Source organism: Brachyhypopomus gauderio, chromosome 14 (assembly GCF_052324685.1).
Source record: "Brachyhypopomus gauderio isolate BG-103 chromosome 14, BGAUD_0.2, whole genome shotgun sequence".
Taxonomy (NCBI): Eukaryota; Metazoa; Chordata; class Actinopteri; order Gymnotiformes; family Hypopomidae; genus Brachyhypopomus; species Brachyhypopomus gauderio.
In genome coordinates, this window is record NC_135224.1 from 573,584 (window position 1) to 592,710 (window position 19,127).

Below are 19,127 nucleotides of genomic sequence, written 5' to 3' on the forward strand. Positions count from 1 at the left end.
CAAGAAACAAAACTGAAACTATATTTTGCATTTACGTTTTCGCACAAACCAGGAAATGCAATATGAAACTAAACAAAACTGACAATGGGAAAGCTACTGAGAACAAGGTCACAAGGCACTGATTCTAAAAGGTTTAGTCACATTAATTTGTTAACATATTGACGTTACGTGCAAATGTCACCATTACGAATATTTTGTTTGGGCGGCTCATTCTTCCTTTTGTGCAAAACGCCATCTAGCGTTAATTATGTGTCAGTACCAGCTCCCCTGTGTAAAGACTCAGCGGTCTTTTGACCGCCCGAGGCGCGCTTTAAGTAGGTGAAAACAACACGGCGCTAGTAGGAGGTGGTGAAAGCGGTCAGATGACCGGCCCTCCGCGCTTCTAGGTATAAGTATGTAAATGAGGCGCGGCGCTTCTAGTGTTAAGAACTCAACAGGTAGCATTATTCACGACCCACAACAAATAAATAAAGCTTTTAAAGAGTTTTATAAAGCTTTATACGCATCACAGATTAATCCATCTGATTCAGCTATTGAAGAATTTATTAATAATATAAATCTCCCAAAGCTGGAAAACAAACAAATTGCTGCACTGGATTCACCACTTGCTCTGCCCGAATTACATGAAGCCCTACAGCAGCTACCAAATAACAAAGCTCCAGGACCAGATGGATTTCCTGTAGAATTCTACAAAGAATTATGGTCTGTGCTAGAACCAACCTTTTTTAGGATGGTAAATCAAATTCAAAAAGATCATGTACTGTCTCCAGACATGAATTCTGCTAACATCAGTGTACTTCTAAAGCCAGGCAAAGACCCTACACTTCCTTCCAGCTATCGCCCCATTTCACTCATAAACGTAGATCTTAAAATTATTTGCAAAGCACTTGCCAGAAGATTAGAGAAAATCACCCCACTTATAATACATCCAGATCAAACAGGTTTTATCAAGGGTAGACAATCTGCCAACAATACACGCAGACTAATAAACATAATAGATTACTGCACAATTAACAAATTAGAGACTACCATTGTATCTTTAGATGCGGAAAAAGCATTTGACCGGGTAAACTGGAAATATTTATTAGCAGTTCTACACAAATTTGGATTTGGCTCATCCTTCATAAACTGGATCAAAGCCTTACATAGTTCTCCTAATGCACATGTTAGGACAAACGATATCACTTCACAAAGCTTCACTCTACAGAGGGGCACCAGGCAGGGCTGCCCACTATCACCCTCACTTTTCATTCTCTTCATTGAGCCATTAGCAGCAGCAATTCGACAAAATGCTAATATTACAGGAATTAACACAGGAACCACAAACCATAGGATAAGTCTCTACGCAGATGATGTATTACTTTTCCTACAGAACACACAAGCTTCTCTTCCGAATACAATCAAACTTATAGACAGCTTCTCTTCTATAACAGAATATTCCATCAACTGGGGCAAATCAACAGTTTTGCCTATAAACTGTAGTTTCCAGAACACGACCACCACTCCACTACAATCAGGTAATATTAGATATTTAGGCATACATATCTCTGCTAAACTGTTAGACTTGGTGCAGTTAAATCCTATCCCTCTATTAAAAACAATAGAAGATGTTCTCACACGTTGGAACGCTTTACCTATATCACTCATGGGGAGAGTCGCTACCATTAAAATGATGGTTCTACCCAAAGTTAACTATTTATTCTCACTAATCCCAAATAAACCCTCTGCTGCTTGGTTTAAATCTTTAGATTCAAACATCTCAAAATTTCTATGGAAAAACAAGCCATCAAGAATAAGTATGAAAACCTTGCAAAAGCCAAAACGCAATGGTGGCGTAGAATTACCAAATTTTTATCAATATTTCTTAGCCAGTAGATTACAGTACATTTTAAAATGGGTCAAATACGACTTAATAGACAGGCCATGGTTGGACCTAGAACAAGCATTTTGCGGGAAAATAAAACTCTCAGACCTACCTTACATTAGCTTTAATATTAAGCGTCAGGACTGTTTTAAAAGCCTTAGTATAAATAATTCACTGACAGCCTGGTGGGAATTCCTTAAATTAACTCGGTCCCCACTCATCCCATGCAAACTAACACCCATTTGGAACAATCCAGACATCTGTCAGAACAAGAAAGTATTACATTTCACATCATGGCATGACAAGGGAATAAAAAATTTAGAACATGTTATTAAAGATGGAAACTTTGTCACATTCCAGGAACTTGTATCAGAATATGGAATAAACAACAGTAGATTTCTGTATTATCAACAATTAAAATCCATCATTCAACAGAGATACAACCGCAATCAACTGAATTTAGAAATATCAGCATGGATAACTGAATTTTTAAATCTATATACTCCTAAATTATTATCAAAACTGTATAAATTATTGTTAAAATTTGATGACTCAATTTCCCTTCCAATAGCCAAATGGGAACAAGATCTATTTATTAATCCAGATCAACATTTCGTGACCGACATATGTACAAATATCTTCAAAATAAGTAAAAGCCCCAACTTACAACTTATACAATACAAAGTCCTTCATAGAACACATTATACAGGACAAAGGATGTTCCAATGGGCCTAGCACAGTCAAACATATGCACCCACTGTACAGGCAATATAATTGATAACTATATGCATGCTATATGGGATTGTAGGCCTGTTAAGGAATTCTGGAAGAAGGTATGTGTAGAATTGTCCACGGGGCTTAAAAGCTGCATCCCAACTTCCCCCAGACTGTGCATCTTAGGAGACGTCAGTGAATTAGATACAGAGGCAGACATATCACACATAGTTCTCACTGCCCTATGCATCGCCAAGAAAACCATTCTTATCAATTGGAAAACGAAAAAGGACCTGCATATTACTCATTACAAAAATTTAATACTTGATCACATCTGTCTGGAGAGAATGTCTGCTTCTTCTAAAGACCAGTTGGAGGAATTTAATTCTCTTTGGTTCCCACTGATCAGTTCCATTAGCTAGTCGGGGTGGTTGGCGGGGGCTTCAGCTCCCGGAGGGCCGGTTGGTGGCTGGGGGTCGACCCCGGGGAGACTGCTCGTGCCGGCCACTTTCTGGGCGGGGGGGCCGGGGCTGCTGACCTGGGATGACATGTGCTTGCCCTGGCGGGTGGTGGTGGGGGGGGGCTTGGGTGGCGCTCCTTCTGGGCTCTGGGGTGTGGGGGGAGCAGATGCTGGCCCTCGGCGGGGTGGCTGGCCTCCCCTGTGGGGCCAGGTGGCGGGACCTGCGCCGCTGCGGTTGCGCCGCTGGGTGGGGTGGGTCAGTCGGCCTGGGTCAGGGCGTTGGGTCTGGGCCTTGGGGCTCCGAGGTGCCTGGGTGGTGGGAGTGGGGTGGTGGATGATGGGGATGTCTGAGGTGGGCCGGGAAGTAGGGTTCCGGATTCCGACCAGCATGTCCTCAATAATGTTGATGTCTGTCATCGTTTGATCACTGTGCGATTGGTATGGTTGTGGGTGCATACACAGGGGTGTGGTGTATATGGGACAAGCGTGTGTGGGTGTATATGTATGTGTAGATATATATATATGTATGTATGTATGTATGTGTATGTATGTGTATGTATATATTTATATATATGGATGTATGTATGTACGTATATGTGTATATATGTATATATTTATGGGTTAAATGTGTGTGAGTGCGTACGTGTATGAAGGAAATGTGGCTGCTCTCTGTGGTGGGGGTGGTGTGGATCCGGGCTTGGATGTGGTGATGGGGAGGGTTGCCACCCTGGTCTCCCCGGGTCGACCGCTCCCTGCCTTGAGCTGGGGGGGCAGTGAGGTTCGGTGCTCAATGAGCCAGCTAGCAAGCTGGCTCTCCTCTTCCAGAGGACCCTTTCCTCTGGACCTAAGCATTCCCACACACACACCCCCCCACCCCCCCCACACACACACACACACACACACACACACACACATCCTTGTTCATTTAGGATTCTGGGGACAGGCATGTACCCAGAGGTTGACGAGGTGGGCCTGCTGCCATGGTTCACCCGTCTCCTCACCACTGTCTGTTCCTCAGTTTTTACTGCACTTTAGACATTGAGGGCCTTTGAGGGGACGGTGTGGACATACATCCACGTTTGTCCTAGCACCTGTCCCCTCAATTTTAACTGCACCATAGTATCACACACTACCACACATGCATATACACCAACACCTACACACAACACAGCGCTGGGGGTGGAGGGGTGGGAAGGCCTTCCTTCACACGCTTCCTGCTCCCTGCCGGGGCATGGGGGGGTCGCTGGCGCGGGACTGGGCTGGTGGCTTCCTAGGACCACTACCGGTCCTTGCTGGTCCAGCCATTTGCCCCCGCCGCAGAGGGTGTGCTAGTCTGGATAAGTTTCTGAATAGGTGGATGAATGAGTACGTGTTGGAGGGAGGGGATATATGGCCAGGTGTGGGTAAATTTGGAGGTGTGAGGGTGAATTTGTAATGTAATCTGAATTTGAGTGTATGGGTGAGGACAGCTGGTTCTGGGTCGGGGCTGGTTGTGCCCGGTTCACTCCCGGATGCTCCCCTGAGATTACTGCACCACTCCAGAGGGGGGGCGCCTTGGGGCTCCGGGGTCTGGCTTGGCCCCCCGGCGTGGGGGCGGTTGGCCCGCTCCCCTGGGCGGTGGTGGTTTGGGGCGGCCGGGTGCTCCTCGGCGGGAGGTGGGCCCTGCCGGGTGGTGGGTGGCTTTCCGGGCGTGTGGCGCCGTGGCTTTGCCGCCGGCCCACGATGAAGGGGGCATCCTGGGGGGGCTCTGGTTCCCCTGGACCTGTGCTCCTTGACTGGTGGGGCGCTGTCCGGGGTCTCTCTCTCCCACGTGCTGGGGCGGGCATGTGAGGGTTTCTGGGAAGTGCGGCTCTGGTACTCCACCGCTCCTTGGGGGGCCGTGGACAGGTGGGATTCCCGGGTCTTTCTCTGCCCGCCTCTGGCCTCTGGGGGAATGTTGTCGCAGCTACCCACCCTTGCTGGTAAGTACATTCCATACATCTATTCTATGTTGCACTTTTAGGTTGCACATAAACACACACTCACACACACCCATACATCGCACTCATTTGTACTATATGTATTTGGTTTACTTTCTGTTCTTCTTTGCAGTGGTCATTTGAGCTGGTTGCGTGTTTTATTTTATTATTATTATTATTATTTTTTTTTTTTTTCTTCTTTCTTTTCCTGCCTCTTTGTCTTTTCCCTTTTTATTATTTCTCTCCCCCTCTTTTCTTGGTCCACCTAACCCCAATAATTATCACTTTGCATATTGTTATAACAGAATTGTTATAATTGCCATTTAAATCTGTACATAAAAACAAAGTTGTCCTCCAAAGATGGGGGGGTGGAGGTGGGCCAAAAAAAAAACAAAAAACACAGATGTAAACAAACATTCACATTCACCACACACAAGATATCGATCTAAGTCTGCCCAGATGCACAGTCTTACTTTGAGTTGTTTGTCCGCGGCCCACACAGTAGGCCAGGCCGTGTCTTGAGGAGGACTCCTTCATGCGCTTTTGTGAAGAAGATTCCGCTGGATCACGTTGCTCCGTCCAGGGGAAGCTGTGGTGGCCATTCGATCGGCGGTCCCTCGGTGGTCAGTGTGTGGCGTCCCGGGGAACTCGCGGAGGTCTGGCCGTCGCGCGAATGTTCAAACAGTTCTTAATTATCGTTGGCTAGCTGGAGCGATTGGGTTTAGCGAACTCCGCCAAAGAAATAAAAGTAGCGAACTAGTTACTTCTTGCGTCGTTTGCTGCACAGGGCCCGAGTGCAGAACCAATACTGCTTTGTTCTCGAAGGTGTGCACGCTCTTCGTCTCTAGGTAGCTACTGATGCAGCCAGGTAGAGAGACTGAACAAACCCTAGTGTAAAAGGGCAGGTCTTTGAGGTTATTATTGTATTAATAAGGGCGTGACTGGGCTCCACCACGTAATAAACACAGTTTTTTGGAGCGTTAGAGAGTATGTAATTTCCTCCATTAAGTAAATGTCCCAAACTTTTTGAATCCATATGTTATATGTAGGGGGTTCAGGTTTTAGCCAACTTATGGTTATAAGTTATGGTTATATGGTTATATGTGAGTAAGATGTTTAAGAGATATCTGTTGGCTTTCTTGACCATCCCCTCAGGTATTTCTCCCAATATCGCCACTAGTGGGTTTTTTGGGACGTTTCTTCTGAAAATTGCTTTGAAAGTGTCAAATATCTACTCCCAGAACACCCTTAATTTAGGACAAGACCAGAAGATATGAGTATGGTTGGCAATCTGTGTCCCACAATTTCTCCAGCATGAGCTGGGTTGTGCTGGGCCCATTTTACCAGTTATTGCTGGCGTTTTGAAGAACCGGGTTATTACCTTCCATTTAAATTCCCTCCAGGTATTAGAGTTTGTGGCTAATTGTGCTTAAGCGCATATTTCCTCTCATATATCCTCAGCTATTGTCTCCTTCATTTCACTCTCCCATTTCTGCTTTATGTATATGGAATCATGCTTATTCATTGATAAGAGTAGATCATATATTTTACTAATTACTTTGTTTGCCCTTTCCCATTTGTATGTCCATTAAAAAGCTTTCTATAGGTGTGGGCTTATGGAATTTAGTCCAATTTTGATGTGTCGTCACAAAGATTCTAAGTTGTAAATATCTATAATAATCTGTATTGGGGAGGCCAAATACACTTTTCATCTGTTCCAAGGTTTTAAAATTGCCCTCTTTGATTAGTTGATGAATATGAGAGAGTCCATGATTAGACCGATTTCTAAATCCCGTGTCTAATATATTAGGTGTAAATGTTTTCATAAATCCTATATTTGTTAAAGGTGAGACTAACTTTGATCATTTAAAAGCTGATTGTATTTTGTTCCAGATTTTGAGAGTGTTTTTTGTCCAGATTGTCATTTCTTTTGTAGGAGTATCTGAGAAGGGCAACATCTGTAGTGGCACCCAGCACATGCTTTTCTCTATTTCCAGCCATCGGGTATCCGTATTGTTTTGTATCCATACCAATTTGGGTTTCAGTTGTGCAGCCCAGTAGTAATGTTTTAAGTTTGGGAGTATAAATCCTCCATTAGATTTAGATAACTGTAAAGTTTTTAGTCTAATTGTGGGGCGCTTATTTTGCCAAATGAGTCCAGATATCAATTTATCTAATTTATCAAAGGTTGGTTTGGGAATCTCCACTGGTAGCATCTGAAATACGTAAAGTAGTCTGGGTAAGACATTCATCCGAATACTTTCAACCTGGCCTATGGGATCCCCCCTTTTAAAGGAGATTTGTCTGATAACATGGTTCCACATCCGTCCTGACTTGGGCCATGCCACTAGGGAGCACCCCCCCCCCTTTAGTCTGTGGAGGCATGGTACCTACATAGGGCTGTCTTGTCCTAGTCTGTTCTCCTGTCCTGTCTGCCTTTACGTGCCCCAGAGTGGAAAATTGGACCACATTTTCAGCTTTAGGACTATGTTTATTTATTTATGCAGTATACTTGCTCAAATGTAACCTGATTACGATGAGGGCTGAGATTGTTCTGACCATTCTGATATGAAACATATGGTTAAAATGCTATAAGTAAGTATGTTTATGTAGGAGTGGTGGATGTTCCTGTGGGGGATGCAGGATCTGGTGTTCCTCCATAAAACCATGGGGGGCAACAAATGGTGGGTTACCTCAAGAGGTTCCCATAGCAATGGGATAAAACTGACCATTTGTATTTTAGTTATATCAGTGTGTTTGTGTGGCATGTTTAGTCTCATTTTGCAGCTTGTTGTGTGCTGGGAAAGGTGATGCTAACAGGGTAAGAGTTCCATCACTCAATGAGAAGGTTTGTAGACTTCACCCCAAAGGTGTCAGTCCTGTGTGGAAATGCACTCTGTATGCAAATGTACTCTGTTATCTTTACCAGCAACCTGATTCCCATTGGTTAACCTGGTTTTTGTGACTGCTGTCCCTTTGAGATGCTGGGAGGTATAAAGGGAGAGGTTTGATATCCTGAGGGGAGGGGGTGGTGTATAAAAGGAGAGGTTTGTGGGTACAGGGTGTAAGGATTTGGTGGATTCCTCACGGTTATTTACGGGATTAATAGATAAGACACGAAACAAATGGAGAACCACTGTCCGTAGTTTATTATTATACTGAAGGTCACTATAAAACGGATGGTTAGACAGAGTCAGTAGTAGCAACTACTAAGTAAGCGAGAGAGAGCAGTAACCATTCACGCAATATATCAGATGAGAAAAGTACAATAACCAAGCGTTATCTCAGTGCTGGCAGTGCCGTGGCCTTCACAGACATGATACAGTCCCTCCCTCCCCTCTCAGAAAATGGGAATGAGCTAGTTGAAACATTCACACACAGAGTTAGGAACTGTATTGATGCTGTGGCACCAAAGGTAACTAAAATTATCTCTGGTAAAATTAGGATGCCCTGGAGAAATACTCCTTCTATTGTAAAATTTAGGCAAGATTGTAGGCAGGCTGAGAGACGTTAGCGAAGGTCAAAATTGCAAGTACATTTTGATATTTATAAAACAACATTGCACAATTACAACAGTGAAGTGAAATCAGCAAGGGAAAACTATTTCTCTACCTTAATCAGTTCATCAAATAATAACTCGGCTGTCCTGTTCAGAAGTATTGATCAGCTAGTAAACCCCACCTCCTGTGTCTTCCCTGAGACTGTTTCAGTTGAAAAATGTGATGAGTTTGCAATATTTTTTAGGGACAAGATTACTAGTATAAGGCAGAACATAGCAACAAGCACTAATAGACTATCAAACCTTATATCAGTTACTCAGCCTAACTTTAATATGTCTTATTTCCAAGAAGTTGACATGGTAACACTACTTGATGTGATTTCATCACTAAAATCCTCTACTTGTGAACTGGACCCTTTACCTACATGCTTTTTCAAGCAGGTTCTGAGCTCATTAGCAAATGAAGTTCTAACGATTGTTAATCAGTCTCTGCAATTGGGTGAATTCCCTAACTTTTTAAAAACAGCAATGGTTAAACCACTATTAAAGAACAGAAATCTTGATCCCACAATTCTCAATAATTATCGACCTATATCTAACCTTTCCTTTCTTAGCAAAATCATTGAAAAAGTTGTGTCAATCCAGTTGAATGATTATGTAAAAGTAAATCAAATAAATGACACTTTTCAATCTGGTTTCAGAGCTCTCCACAGCACTGAAACAGCCCTAGTTAAGGTAGTAAATGACTTGAGATTGAATAAGGATGCAGGCAAACTCTCAGTCCCTTTTCTGCTGGATTTAAGCACCGCTTTTGACACGGTTGATCATGAAATTCCTCTTGATCGACTACAGAGTTGGGTAGGCCTTAGTGGCTTAGTCTTAGACTGGTTTAGATCGTACCTAACTGGGCGTGATTACTATGTAACATTAGGTACCTCTTCCTCCACACGTCAAAAAAAATAACTTGTGGCGTCCCCCAAGGATCAATTCTTGGGCCGTTACTATTCAACCTATATATGCTTCCGTTACCACATATCATTAATAAACATGGTATTAGTTATCATCAATATGCAGATGACATTCAACTTTACATTTCTCTAGAACCTAAGGCCCTAAAATCAATTTGCTCACTGTTTGACTGCATAGATGATATACAGACATGGATGTCTGACAATTTTCTGCAATTAAATAAACAGAAGACAGAGGTTCTTGTTCTTGGCAGTGATTCACAAAGGAATGATGTTTGACTGCATAGATGATATACAGACATGGATGTCTGACAATTTTCTGCAATTAAATAAACAGAAGACAGAGGTTCTTGTTCTTGGCAGTGATTCACAAAGGAATGATGTCCAGACCTATTTAAATCAAATGAATCTGAATGCCAGACAATGTGTTAAGAACCTGGGCGTCACCTTTGATAATGAGCTCAGCTTCAAATCACACATCATGACTACATGCAAGACAGCTTATTTTCACCTTCGAAACATTGCTAAGGTCCGGGATATGCTCACTCCTGCTGACAGTGAAAAACTTGTCCATGCCTTTATCACATCAAGGCTAGATTATTGTAACGCTGTTCTATCTGCTCTTCCAAAGAGCTCTATTTCGCACCTACAGCGAGTTCAGAACGCGGCTGCAAGGGTTCTGACCCGCAGGAGAAAGAGAGATCATATTACACCTGCACTCCACTCACTGCACTGGTTACCTGTCAGCTTTAGGATAGATTTTAAGGTTCTAGTCATGGTTTTTAAATGTCTTCATGGTCTTGCCCCTCTTTACCTCAGTGAAATGATGGTTAGATATGTTCCAGTCAGGTCTCTGAGGTCTTCAAACAGTAATCTACTGGTGATTCCTAGATGCCGATTAAAGATTGGCGAGGGTGCTTTTAGCCACTATGGCCCAAAGCTCTGGAATTCTCTTTCTGAAGAGCTCAGATGCATTTCATCCCTGAATAGTTTCAAGAACAGTCTCAAAACTTTCCTGTTTAGATCTGCTTTTAGTTAAGAAACTCTAGTCTATTATTTTATAATTTGTCACTTTATTTAATTATTTCTTTTTATCTTTAATTTTAATATTTTTTTTTTATCTTCTTATATTTACTTATCTTAATTAGTTTTATTTACTTTACTTTTTTATTATATTGTTTACTTTTTTACATTTACTTTATTTCTTTTAACATTTTCTTTTTGTCTTCTCCTTTTTATGTTTCTTTTATTTATACTGTAAAGCACTTTGAGTTGCATGTATGTATGAAAGGTGCTATATAAATAAAGATTATTATTATTATTATTACCCGCTAATCACACGCTAACCGATACTACCGCATTTCCATTTCTTTATATCAGATGGATGAATAGAAGTATGAATGGTTGAATAGTCAGTCTGTCTCTAATCAAATTTAATTGTTCTATACTATCCAAGTACAATCTGGAATGAGGTAAAAAAAAAACAAAATAGATATGGTTAGAATTCTTATATAAGTAGTATATATAAGTAGTGCTGTTTTATAAAAGCAGAATAACATAAATAACATACAATGACTACATTTGATTTTCTCTAAATACAGATAGATTATATAATTTTTATGATATTTCTGAGATTAATTTAGAACAAATAACTTCTAAATTTTAAGTTTGTAGCGAGGTGGATTCAAAATGTATATTTGTTTTCTCTGCAGCAAGATTCTGTGAATTTGCCATCGCACTACACGGACCGCAAACGCATTGTTTATTCTTTAGTGCGATGAAGTAAGCATGAAATGCGTATGAAACGTATAAAATGGGCTAGTCAGTGTCTGGTTTCCCTTGTGAAAATCGCATAGCACGTACGCCTACTTCAAATAAACGTTTATTCTTTAGCACGAGGATTTATTTCAGTTAGATTGTTTAGCGCGATTCAAACCAAAGGATTCATTCATATTCAGCATAGGAATAATTACCTTCGTGCTATAAAGAAAGATAGATTCACGGTAGTAACTTTTGAATTGCTTCTTGAAGCTGTGATATACAGATGAGCTGGTTTTCTGTGGAAAGGAGAGCGGGGGTCGGCGCAGTTTGCCTGCGAAACTCCTCGCACTTTTAGCCATATTATTGTTTGACCTGCTGCCTCAGTGCTCCACAGTTGCATAATAAAAGGAAGGATAATTGCTGGCAAGAAGGAGGGGTGATGTCCTGGAGATCCTGAAATTTCAGTCTTGCCAGTGTTAAGCTATTATGGTCTGTCACCACAGTGACACCAGAGCCTTCAATGTATGGTCGGAAATGTTCCAGAGCCCATATTATCACTAAACGTTCCTTTTCCAAAGTAGAATATTGGCGCTCAGACTTGTGTAGTGTCCGGCTCGCAAATGCAACCGCTCTGTCCAAGCCATCATCACCGGTTTGGGTCAGAGCAGCCCCCAGGCCTACATCACATGCGTCTGTGTGCACCATAAAAGCTTTGCTAAAATCAGGTAACACTAGGACAGGCGTGCTGCTCAGCATCTCTTTTAAGTGCCCAAATGACTCCTGGCATGCTTCAGACCACACAAACGGGACATCTTCCCTCATGAGGGCAATCATTGGTTCGGCAATGCGGGCATAACCTGAGATGAACCTCCGGTAGTAACTTGTCATCCCCAGGAATTGGCGCACATTTTTAACAGTCTTGGGAGTGGGAAATTTGCTGATGGCTTCCACCTTACTTTCATCTGGGCCAATGCCTTCGGGAGTCACAAGATAACCCAAGTAAAGCAACCTCGGGGTGCAAAAATGACATTTCGCCATCTTCAAGGAAAGGCCAGCCTCTGACAAACGCCCCAGCACCCTACCAAGGTCAGACAAGTGTTCGTCAAAGGATGGGGAGGCCACGACAATATCATCAAGGTACACCATGCAACAATTATGTGTGAGCCCTGCCAAGACGGTGTTCATCAACCTTTGGAACGTTGCTGGCGCATTCGACAAGCCAAAGGGCATGACCTTGAACTGAAAGAGTCCCTTGTGAGAAACAAAAGCAGTCTTTGGTCTTGAGTCAACAGCAACTGAGACCTGCCAATAACCCGTGCAAGGTCCAATGTGGAAATGAACTTGCCCCCTGCCAGAAAATCTAGCATCTACCCTCGGAAGTGGATATGAATCTCTGACAGTAGTTTTGTTGACTTTCCAAAAATCGACACAAAATCTAGGGTCTGCCCCAGGTTTTTCAACTATTACAATTGGAGAGGCCCAGGGTCCTGAGGCAGGTTCGATAATGCTATCCTCCAACATTTTGCTAATCTGCTCTTCAATAATCTTTCTTTTTCCTGGCGAAGCACGATACGGAGGAAGGCACACAGGCTTTGCTGTCCCTGTTTCTATCACATGCTCCACCAAGGAAGTACGGCCCAGCTTTCCCCCAAAGAGGTGTGAGAAGTCTCTTAACAGGTTTGCCAACTTGTCTTTATCTGCTGGGGACAGAGCCGCCTGCTCTACGACAGGGCTGATGTCTGGTTGCTCCTCACTAAAAGTCAGACAGGCTACATGTCCTTCCAAATCCTCAAACTCCTCCTCTAACAAGCAAAGGTCTGGTGCTGAAGAGGCATTGTCCCCTACCCTCACACTTCCTGTCGCCGGGTGAATGTGCACATCTGCCTGAATCATGAAACCTGTCCCTAAAAGAATGGGGCAAGACAGGTCTGGGATTACAGCGAAATGATGAGTAAATGTGTGTCCCAATAACAGAACAGGCAGCCACACAACGCCAGATGGATTGCATTGCTTTGAATCAGCCAGTTCCAGGGGGAAAAAGTCCACGGGAGAACAACATCGTCCTTTATCCCACATTTCCCAAGAGTGGATGGATGGACCGCCGAGATGGATGCCCCAGTATCAAGGGTGGCCTGCAATGTCACCTGGTTGACAACCACGACGGATGTCAGTGGGGTACGCTTCGCCCTCCTCGAGCCAGCCTGCACAGACCTTGTGAGAACTCTCCGACTGATGCATCCTAGACCCTGACTCAGCCTCCTGCCTAACGTCACGAGGTTTTTGAAACCTGCGTGGTCGAGCTCCCGTGTCACCTTTAGGGTCCACAGCAGTGATTGGAGCATTCAAAGCCCCCTGACTAGCCACGGAGGCACGTCCGCTAGACTCAGCATTAACATTCTGCCTAGACATCTTACAATTACCACAATTGCGTACAGTGACACCAGGAGTCAAGCATTTATAACAGTGCATATCCTGGCGTGACGGCGCCACCGGAATTCTGGTAGACGAAACCGGCCCCAAAGCAGCATGTAGCTCATGATCCGTCAGCAGTAGCTCTGTCAAAGTGGTAGGAGCAGTGGCATGAAGTGCTAGCCTAAACTGGTCTGAGACATGTCGGCTGATCACCGCAATCTGTTCCTGTTCAGAAGGTGGTTGTTTCAGTCGTCTGAACTCAGTCACTAAGTGAGCAACAAACGTGGGAAGTGGCTCATTGACCGCTTGGACTCTGTCCAAAATGCCCCTCCAGATTTTCTCTTCATTGTCTGTTGGCAGGAACGCCTGATGGAACAGACCTGAAAAATGACCCCATGAGAGTAGGTGGGGCTGCATGGCACAGAACCACTTCCGAGGCTCTTTTTCAAACAGGCCTGTCAACTCAAGGAAGAACTGGGAATCAGACAAGCCGAGTGTCGACTTGTACAAGGAGACTGACTGTAGCCATTCCTCAGGATCGACAGACTTACCCCCATCAAACTTAGGTGGGACGAGGCCAAGAAGATGAGCTGTGTTAGTAGTAGCTTGTTTTGTGTGTGTGTTTATTTCCTGTGGACTGGTCATCACTAATGTCATGACTAGGAAGCGTATGCGTCGCAGGGGTTGAGGTAAACATTGGCCGAACTTCTGTGTTATGTCTGCATGAGTGTTGAGAATTATGATCTTCAAATTGCTGCAGTAAGCTGTGTTGCAAATCAATAGACATGCTAAAGGCATATGTCAATGTGTCTACTTGTTGTTGCAATCTTTCCACCTGTGCAGTCAAACCCTGAACAATCAATGATTCACTATTGTCAGACAGTACACTTTCCCTATCACCACCACCCCCTGAAAGTGAGTCAATACGCCTAGCCATCACAACAGACGTGGGGATACCTAAAAAAAACTAACCAGTTACCTGTACAAGCAGGACATTTTAAATTGAAACATTCAAACAACTTTAAACATACTTAAATTGTGAATGCAATGAATGCAAGAATCGAAACAGTTCAAACAATTGGGATTTTTTTTTTACCAGTGATGACAAAAACGTTCAACCTGAATTATGTGTTTGTGTTCACTTAGCTCTCGGATTCCACGTTGTAGTCAACAAAGTTCCGCTGCTGTGTCTCTCCCACACTCAATGCTGCAGTCGGAGTTCACGTAGACGCGTCGACCACTCAGCTACATGCAATCCCTCCTTGAACGTGGAGCCTCTCTAGCTGGCTGGCTGGACATAACTGCCAGGAATTCGCTCACACAGTAGCACAAACACGGTCCCCCTATACCTGAAGTCCCACTCCAATCGGCGTAGAAAAATTGTCCAACACACAAAAAAAACTAATCCCAAGCATTTCAGACGTTTATTCCACCCAAAACACTGTGGTAGTTTCCGTCGTAGCACTATGTGAGGCACCGAAACTGCCGTGCTATTCCGCTAGCATGCACCTCAAACTTTAGCTATACGCGGAGTCCACTGTCAATGTAGTTGGCTTCGGCTGCTACGTTATCAACGTTGAAACATCTCATGCACGTCAGACAACTTTGCCACAAGTACATAATGAAACGTCTCACCTCGTGAAATTCACGACAGGTAAACACTCTCACTTCACCAACTGTCCGAAGAGTGTCCAGACTTTTATCCGAGGCTGTTCAATCACAGTTCAGGTGCCATTTGTAAGGATTTGGTGGATTCCTCATGGTTATTTACGGGATTAATAGATATGACACAAAACAAATGGAGAACCACTGTCCGTAGTTTATTATACTGAAGGTCACTATAAAACGGACGGTTAGACAGAGTCAGTAGTAGCAACTACTAAGTAAGCGAGAGAGCGCAGTAACCATTCACGCAATATATCAGATGAGAAAAGTCCTGCGCGCGCGTAGGGCAACCACAATTTACGTCATCAAGGGGCGATCATTACAAGGGGTCTCCTTCTTCCTCTTCTGGGCTCTTCCTCGTCTATTCTTCCTCTTTGGCTTCCTCGTCTTCTTTTTCTTCCTTGCACCGTGAGGCAGACTGCACCGTATCTGTTTCCATTAGGTACGATTATGGTTATTTAATCTAGTATGGTTATGTTATTGTTTTATATTTTGTTGGTTATTGAATAAATCTGGTTAATTGTGTAGCCACGGTCTTCCTTGATTATAGCTATACTGAGCCAGATGATAAACCCCTGACAAAACAGGCTATTGTTTATAGCAAGGTACTTTATAAAGTTGGTTAGGTATATTCTATAACCTGCACTGAGCTATTTGAGAAGTGAGTTCTTTTAGATTCTTATCAACTATAATTTGGAGTCAGATATTTTAAAAGTTTTATGCACATATTTCCATCCTTGGTTGTAGGCAAGCAGGTAGGTTAGTTAAAGCTCAACTAAAACCCCTACATTTACAGACAAATATTGAAAAAGGGTGAAGTGGTCATAATAAGTTTAAGTTGCCATTGTGATTCTCACCCCAATTGAAATTAATTCTCTGCATTTATCTATCTGTGCAGTGAGAACACACACACACACACACACACACATACTAGTGATCTCTAGGGTGCTGTGGTACACACACACACATGCACACAAACACTCTTTACACACATACTCCCACACACATACAGGCCCGTTGACATTCTTGCTGGGGCCCGGGACAAGAAAGTTTCATGTGCCCCTTTCATACACCTTTATAAGGTGGAATTCAAGCACTTGTACGTTACTTTAAAGGGCCATTTCAATATTTCCCAGAACGTTAAACTTAAATAAGTTAAATATTTATACATATACTCTAAATAATTTGCTTTTTTAATCACATTATTTAATGGTTGTTTATTTTCAAAACGCCCAATCTTAACGTCTTCACGTTCTCTCATGTTTCGCCCTGGAATTACAAGAGACTCGTATTTGTTAACGTAATACAAGAGAACTGTTCAGTCAAACAGCTATTTGTTGTGAAACGAAGTAGTTACAGTTTCAAGCATTTTCAAGTACTTTAGCCTACATTCCAGCATTTTTCAAACCTGGAACACAATGCAACATTAAAATTCGTCAGGTAAATGTTTTTCCTTTCTTTTCTGCGCTCCAGATTTCTGTTTACTTTAACTATCCACTACTGTATTTCCTGCTGTCGGACGGGTACCAGCCGGCTATGATCGGTGCTGGTTCAAACCATTTTTCAGTGGGAAGCGGGGGTGTATGCACTTAATGGAAAATATGCAGATAGGTAAAAAACATATATTTTTAGCCATTGAGCTTATTTTGAATACAAAATCTTATATTAATGAAAGATTTCAAGATTATTTAAAATTATAGACTTTAAATAAAAAATAAATTGCTGGTTTTTTTGATGGGCCCCCCTGGCCCTGGGGCCCGGGACAACAGACCCGGTTGTCCCCCCCTGTCGACGGGGCTGCACACATATATACACACACAATCACATATGCACACAAACACACACACAGTCAATATTCTCTCTCTCTCTCTCTCTCACACACACACACACACACACACACACACACAGTCAATATACTTTTTCTCTCTCACACACACAGTCAGTATCCTCTCACTCTCTCTCTCTCTCTCTCTCTCTCACACACACACACAGTCGGTATAATTTCTCTCTCTCTCTCTCTCACAGTCAATATACTTTCTCTCTCTCTCTCACACACACACACACACACACACAGTCAATATACTTTCTCTCTCTCTCACACACACACACACACACACACACACACACACACACACACACACACACACACAGTCAGTATCCTCTCTCTCTCTTGCTCTCTCTCTCTCTCACACACACAGTCAGTATCCTCTCTCTCACACACACAAACACACACAGTCAGTATCCACTCAATTCAATTCAATAAGCTTTATTGGCATGACCATATTCAGTTACAGTATTGTCAAAGCAGTGTTGTCATTCAACATGAATAAATCATTGAAAAATATGAACAATTCTAATTATGATTAACTTGAACTTGAAGAAGTGAAAAGAAAGGAAAGCAAATAAATAACATAAGTAGAGGAGAAGAAATAAATAGATCAACATAAATCAAAGTGTTTACAAACCGTGTGTGTGTGTGTGTGTGTGTGTGTGTGTGTGTGTGTGTGTGTGTGTGTGTGTGTGCTACTCACTGTCCCTCATGTTGTGTAAGGTAGATACATATCTCCCCGCTAAAGTGCTGCTTTCTTTCTTTTCTCCCAGGAGGGTGGGGAGTTTATGGTTATTAGGTAGGGACTTAATGTTGGGGTGAATCAGCTCAAATTTTTGTGAAGTAGATCTCTCTCTCTCTCTCTCTCTCTCTCTCTCTCTCTCTTTCTCTCTCTCTCACACACACACACACACACATCACTGCATGTCTGTCCTGAATACACAGTATCTTTGTTTGTGTTCACGTGTGTGTTGATGTGTAAGTGTGAGGAGTTTTTCTCCTTCTCTCTACAGTCTAAATAACTGCAGTATTAGAGAGGAAGGCTGTGCTGCTCTGTGTTCAGCTCTGAGGTCAAACCCCTCATCACACCTGAGAGAGCTGAAACTGAACTACAATGAACCAGGAGACTCAGGAGTGAAGCAGCTCTCTGCTCTACTGGAGGATCCACACTGTACACTGGAGAAACTACAGTGAGTTACTGACTTACTGACTCTTTATATACACACACTTATACCAGGCATGAAAATCTGTCACCTTTCGGCGAAATTCGCCGTTTTGAAGTAAAAAAGGGTGACCTACGTGAATTGTGTAGATCCGATGAGTTTTTTGTTTTTTTGTGTGTGTGTGTGGGGGGGGGGGGGGGGGGGGGGGGTCGGGAGATTATATGTATATATTTTAATTATCATATTGACTTAATAAGCAAACAGAGCACTTCCGAAATCGGCAAATTCAATGACACAGTGGCCAGCAGTTTCCGCCCAGAACCATCATAGAGGCCAAACAGCGTTTTAATCATACCAACTTTCTTCATTCATGTTATTCATTTACTGCTAAGCGGGACGAGAAGCAGGACCTAGTGCTATCTACACCGGGGACAAGGCAGACGAGCGTACATTTACCACTACATTTACCACATCGTACATTTACCACTACATTTACCAGATCGTACATTTACCATTGGATTTAATTGGGTTATTAATGATGTCAATCGTTTTCATATTTTGCGGTAAAACAAAGTTACTGCCGTTCGCTACAGCATTGAACAGCCACAAGCTCTTGTGATAAATAGGTAGATAGATAGACCTATTAAATTCGCATCGACCCCGTGTAGTTAACGGTGACATAAAATAAGAAACGAGATTTTTTTCTAGTGTCTGTAGTTGTAACTGGTGAATCCAGGGACGTGTGAGGATAACATTCGCGCCAGGGCTGAAAAGGTTGAAGATGAAGTTGTAAACGCTTGTCGTTTGAGTCTACCCTGTGCTTTAGCCCATGTTA

General features: G+C 42.9%; 1 protein-coding gene across 1 annotated transcript in view; it reads left to right on the plus strand.

Annotated features, from left to right (window-relative positions):
* The window catches only part of LOC143474471 (ribonuclease inhibitor-like), an 82,587-nt gene that overhangs the window by 24,990 nt on the left and 38,470 nt on the right, over positions 1 to 19,127 (plus strand). Inside the window, exon 5 of the mRNA XM_076971937.1 lies at positions 18,143 to 18,319. Within this exon, the coding sequence (XP_076828052.1) occupies positions 18,143 to 18,319 (177 nt within the window). The remainder of the gene's footprint in view (positions 1 to 18,142; positions 18,320 to 19,127) is intronic.